Source organism: Glycine max, chromosome 10 (assembly GCF_000004515.6).
Source record: "Glycine max cultivar Williams 82 chromosome 10, Glycine_max_v4.0, whole genome shotgun sequence".
Lineage (NCBI taxonomy): Eukaryota > Viridiplantae > Streptophyta > Magnoliopsida > Fabales > Fabaceae > Glycine > Glycine max.
In genome coordinates this window covers 50,337,180-50,342,986 of record NC_038246.2, presented here as the reverse complement: position 1 = coordinate 50,342,986, position 5,807 = coordinate 50,337,180, and the positions used below count along the sequence as shown (strand labels likewise).

Below are 5,807 nucleotides of genomic sequence, written 5' to 3'. Positions count from 1 at the left end.
TCAAGTAATGATAATATTTCATTAACTATTGCTTATTGGTGAAAAATATACTTAAGTAATGATAATATTTTATTAACTATTTGAGTTAAGATAAATAAATATAATTTTTAAATTATGTAAATTTATTTTTTATATATGATAAATTAAAATTTATTTATAACAAATTATTAAATAAATTTTTTTTATTTTTAATATTATTCAATGAGAACTATTTTAATTTTAAATTTTTGAAAATAAATTTTAAAATGATAAATAATTTTAACTTTATTTTATCTAGACTACGGATATTTATAAAATATAATTTTGTCAATTTAATAAATAAAAAATTAAGTTAGGCATTGATAATATAAAATAATTTTATATCATTATTTAATTATAACTAACAATATATTATAAATTTATTTACTTGCATAATAATTAGTCTAATAATCGTATCTATCATATAATAATCTGTGATGAAATAAGAATGTAAAAGTGAATCCATAAGTATTAAACAGAATACTACATTATTAATTAGAATAAAAGAGGATTTGTTTAGCGTTTTGACACGTAGGAAAGCAGCAATACGTAATTGTGGCGCGTGAGTTTCTAGAAGTTTGACAAAATTTGCATTTGGCAAAACTTTGAAATGCTTTATTTCCCTTGTCTGTCTGGCAGAGCCAGCATTCAAAAGTAGTTTGCGATTTCCGAGTCTGGGTCCTCTTTCATTTATTCTCGTCCTTTATTTTAACATTTCCATGCTCCACTGGTCAAAGACTTTCAAATATCACCCCCGCATGGTCAAAAAACAAACGCTTCCTCGCTCCCTCAACATTGCTTTTCCTAATAATAATACCAATCCCACACTGTTTCATTAGGAATTCGGATTGCGCACCTACTCCTTCTACCTTCCAACACAAGCTGTCTCTGTCTTTCTAGGTTCTTGTTTTTTTCAAATCCCTTATCTTTTCCTTATTATTCGCCTTTCCTTCTTTCTCTTCATGGGTGTCTCTTTCTGCTGTACGTGATTTCCTTTCGGTTTACTTCCCCTTCTTCTTTTCGCAATCTTCAATTTGCCTGTTCGCGTTTTTTGTGTTTTTGTTTTCCTATCAAAATATTGTCTATGCTTTCATGAGAAATATACATGCATTAACATAAACATCCTCTCAAAACATGTATGAGTTCATGGAGTGGATGATTAAGGCGGTTAACTTCTGAATATTGCTTTTTTGTTCCTTGTTGCGTACATACAGAAAAATAAAATCCTGTCTCTCTTATTCTTCTTTTTCCTTTTCTCTTGGAACTTGGAAGGGGGAATGGCTTGATTGGATAGATATGACATCTTGATTTTGTTAGGTTTTTATCACTCTTTTTTTTTTTTTTTTGTTTAACCCATATTTTTACTGTATATAAGTGATTTTTTTTTTTTTTTACATAAAATATGTCTTACTCAAATTTGAGTTAGAATTTTGTGTTCCTTTTTTTTCTACTTGTAAGGATTTTCGTGAGATATATGGTTCATTTGATGTTTAGTTTGAGTTTGTTGACTTGATGCAACAGTCACAGTTGGGTTGGTTGGTACCAAAGGTGAGGCAGGGGAGACTCAGAAAGAGATGGCTGAGCTCGGAGGAGTTATGCCAGACTGTGTATATGCTCCAAATCCCTACCATGAATGCACGGAGGCTTGCGTGCATAGGATCAAGGAAGCCAAGCCTGGCAAGCCATCTAAAACTAAAAAGGGTACCGGTTAGTTGTTCTTCCTATTTCCTCCAATTTTCTGATTAATTCATAGCTATTAATGTATTTTGTGCATCCTCCTTGCTCTACAAGAGTTAAACCCGTTTATATATTATGTATAATTTTGTTTTTTTGATGTAAAGCATCATCTTTCTATTCCTGGTGGCCTATCTTAGCTTTTTTAGTTTTGGATTTTGGCTTATGGCATTCTTTTTTCTCCTTAAATCACTTCTTTAGTGCTATGAAGTGTGACTGTTAACTTGGGATGATGTCTCCTCCCCTTTACAAACCAAATAGAAAAACAGGATCTGGATTCCTGTCAAGGTTTTAAATTGCAGTCGCTGTCTTGGTTTGTTTGCAATCTTTGGCCACAACTGTAGTTGCGATGTAGTTGTAGTGAGTAGAAAACCTTGACGATGTGGCTAAAATCGCAATGACATTCCATTTTTTCAAACCTTGTTCCATGTATTTGGTTTCCCATGCATTCACACATTCAACAACTCAGAACTGTCAGATCCGACAGATGACTCATGTTTTATTTCAATAAATCAGATTTAAAACATGCATTCAAAATTTGAGTCATCAAATCTTCATCCAGCAGTTAAAAGTGAGTTGACTGTATGAATGTGTGAATAATTGACTACACTGAATCCAATTCCATCAAAAGTGTAACTACTTACTGCTATATGCTTCTGTTCTGTTTGTGTCTGTTTTGCATGAATGCTGTATGGATATTAGTGATTTTTTGCCCAGGCTATTTTTACTTGTTTATATACATCAAGCTTTGTTTGAAATTGTTAATGATTAGATACAATGTAAAAGCAGGGCTAAACTTTAAGTCGAAGAATTTAATTTAAATGCACTAATAGTGTAAAAGTTTTTTACACTGACTACGATTGTTGACTTTTGTACTAACTACTTAAAAGGTCCTAGTGTAAAAATCTTTACACCGAGAGCATGAAAATTGAACTATAATTCTAATACTTCAAATTTAACCAATATATTGGGGAGAGTTGCTAGTTGGCAATGTCTTAACACTTGTAAGATCTGTCTTTTTTCGTTTTGTTTTTTAGCTTTCAAAGATTATCGCAGAAGTGTTACAGATGGTGAACTGGGCAAAACGATGAAAGAAGAAAAACGCAGGCCCTCAGGTTGCCCTAAAGCGTCTAATCCTTACCATGTCTGTGATGAGTATTGCCAGAAGGCTGATTCAGGTTTCCCTCCATTCTATGTCTACTATTTAAGGATATCTGTGATATACAATTCAGTGACAATTTTCTCGTTTTTATCTATTTAATTAATAGCTTATAAAGTATGTCATGAACTGAATTTCTTCGCTCAGAATTTTAAAGCAAGACTTCTCTGTTTATCTGATTTAATCTACTTTTATAAATAAAAAAATCTCATTCACCCCATATGAAAGACTAGTGATTTTGAAGAATGTGATTGTCTCAAAGGGAGACCTGAGAAATATTTCTGGTTTCAATTGAATACTGACTGAGTGTCAGTTATTTTTTCCAATTTAAACATTCCATGTTAACAGACCTTTTTGATTCAAATGAAAGTACTATGGGATTCATCTAGAGTTTAGTCTAGAAAAAGATTGATTTGGAGACTAAAAAAAAGGTCTCATTTGATATAACTCAGTTTTCAACAGCTTGTAAAAATCAAATAAACTGCACGGACATTGTGATTTTGTCTGACCAATTCATGATTAACGGATTAATCTTCTTTGACAAAAACATTATACTGTCCATCGCCTAAAGCTGCACTATGTGTGCAATTGGTTTGCTAAGTTCACAAATATATAGTTAATGTCATTCATAATATTAGGATAATATAATATGATGACATTGACTATATATATATATTATATGAATGGAACATATGCTTCAAGCCACCATCATATTATTGATTCATATATAAATAATGGTGGCCTGAAGCATAAACTTTGAATGGTGGTTAATAAAGCTGCCAGCAGCCTACCAAGGCTTGCCTGCTAATTTGTTTGACTAGTCAAAATATGTTACTTTGAGGTAATAAACAGATCATTGGTATACCTGAGATCTTTAACTATATATATGTTTCTTACTAGTATTCTCTTAAATGGCAGGTACCATGTCTTTAAACTTTGACAGGAGAAAGAAGGTTGGTTCTAAGCCAGAACTCCCCGTTCTTGACAGTGTTCCACCCTCAAAAATTGGGGCTATTTATCTCTCTGATGCTTCATCGCCATTATCAAATTATTCTGAAAAGACAAAGGAGGAGTCAAAAAGCAATGAGCTAATACCAGTTTCTGGAGAAATACATGTCCTAGATGTCATGGTAGTTACCTCTCTTTTCTCGCATTCATTCTCTTCAATCAACATTCTTTTATAATTATGGCCGAATACAATCAAACCAAATAAGCATATAGTTGACCTGTCTCTTGTCCTTGTTTGTTTGAAAGCCTACCAATCACAAGGTCCAAGCAAAGCACAATGGGGACAAAAATGCTTCACCAAAAGTTGTTCCAATCACCTCTGTTGATGACACGGGATGTCTTACTAAACCAGATGGTGGGTCCATGAATTTTTGTTTCTCTGGTCTCCATGATAATGAGGACAGTGATGGAGAGGAGACTGAGTCTGTGGTTTCTGAGTCGCGAGTCCCGGTTGGAAAATACCATGTGAAAGAAAGCTTTGCTCCCATCCTGAGATCCATCTTTGAAAAGTACGGGGACATAGGAGCAAGCTGCCATTTGGAATCAGTTGTTATGCGGTCATATTACGTTGAGTGTGTGTGCTTTGTGGTCCAAGAGCTACAATCTACCCCAATAATGCAATTGACAAAGTCTAAAATCAAGGAATTGATGGCTATTCTTAAGGATGTAGAATCTGCTCAGCTTCGCGTGGCCTGGTTGCGCAGCATAGTTGATGAAATTACTGAGAACATTGAACTCATCGATGAGCACTGCGTGGCGGAGACGGCAAAGGCTAACTCTGATCGTGAAGTGGAATCATTGAACAAAGAGCTAGAATCAAATCTGGAAATTTTGGCTCAGAAAGAACAAGAGGTAACTGATATCAAAACAAGAATTGAAGCGATCAGAGAGCGTTTAAGCGAGCTTGAGCTGAAGTCTTGTGATTTGGACAAGAACATCTTGTCAATCAAGTCCAAGGTTGATAATTTAGACAGCAAATCCTTGCTAGATGAACTAGTTTAATGAAACTCTCTAGCCAATTTGTCTTTGAATTTCATCCTCAGAATTATGGTAATGCTTAAATTGTAGAATATGGTACTGAATAAACGCATGAGCTATATTTTTAAGCTAGGCAATGGTATGAATACAAATTGCACACACTCACATGCACATTTTTAAGTTGAACTTCAATTTATTATTATTATTTATTTATATCTAAATATCCCAACAACTTTGGGTTGAAATTGCAGTCATTACTGAGAATTTAGTTTGTATGCTTACGCGACATTTTGTTTGATGTGTAAACTGTATATACTTTATTTATTTGCTATATTAATAGTTCATATTGTCGGTATTTCTCACGGGTTTCTAAATATTTCGGTTTGGATGGTGAGAATGAGAAAAGGGCTTTTGTTTTTCTTCTTTTTTCTTTTGGACAGGTGGGTCACCTGATGTTTAAAAATCTTTTGAAATTGGGAAGCTATACGTGTTTATTTGTAGATGAATTGAACAGGTAGTGTTCGCAGTGGAAAAAAACATCTTTTTGTCAAAAAAATAAAATATATCTGAAGTAAATTGGCTCTGAAAAGAATAGAGAAATTTTTTTGACATTAATATGCGTGTGTTTGTATACATGTTCTACACGTGAATTTCCACGTCTTCTCAGAATCTATCCACCAAGGTTTTCACGTTTTTTGTCCTTTGAAATTGAAATTTTATGGTCAAAAGGTGTGTTCAAACACACGGCAAGCAAAGGATAATTGGGCTCATGTTAGTTTTCAGTTTTCACCTCTGCTGTTTGGTAGATAAGAGAGAAATAAAGTAGATAAAAACAAAAAGATATTGTTAACCATTGTCTCAGCATTTGCTAAAATATCATGCACAACTTAATTTTAAGCATTTTAATAAA

At 33.3% G+C, this 5,807-nt stretch overlaps 1 protein-coding gene across 5 annotated transcripts; it reads left to right on the top strand.

Moving 5' to 3' along the window:
• The first annotated feature begins 657 nt into the window (after positions 1 to 657).
• Positions 658 to 5,077, top strand: LOC100788258 (uncharacterized). Of its 5 annotated transcripts, none has more exons than XM_006589659.4 (5): positions 658 to 999; positions 1,540 to 1,719; positions 2,790 to 2,930; positions 3,830 to 4,041; positions 4,166 to 5,077. In XM_006589659.4, the coding sequence occupies exons 1-5, from the start codon at positions 981 to 983 to the stop codon at positions 4,919 to 4,921; spliced, it is 1,308 nt and encodes a 435-aa protein (XP_006589722.1). In that variant the 5' UTR covers positions 658 to 980; the 3' UTR covers positions 4,922 to 5,077. The 5 variants fall into 5 exon arrangements, with proteins under 5 accessions (XP_006589722.1, XP_040861938.1, XP_006589723.1 ...); XM_041006004.1 differs by having other exon boundaries at positions 698 to 918; XM_006589660.4 differs by having other exon boundaries at positions 698 to 918; positions 1,540 to 1,725.
• The last annotated feature ends 730 nt before the right edge of the window (positions 5,078 to 5,807 follow it).

Coding starts and splice junctions, on each gene's coding strand:
- LOC100788258 (XM_003536668.5), top strand. Junction 2,931..3,829: donor TTGCCAGAAGGCTGATTCAG/GTTTCCCTCCAT, acceptor CTTAAATGGCAG/GTACCATGTCTTTAAACTTT. Junction 4,042..4,165: donor TACATGTCCTAGATGTCATG/GTAGTTACCTCT, acceptor TTTGTTTGAAAG/CCTACCAATCACAAGGTCCA.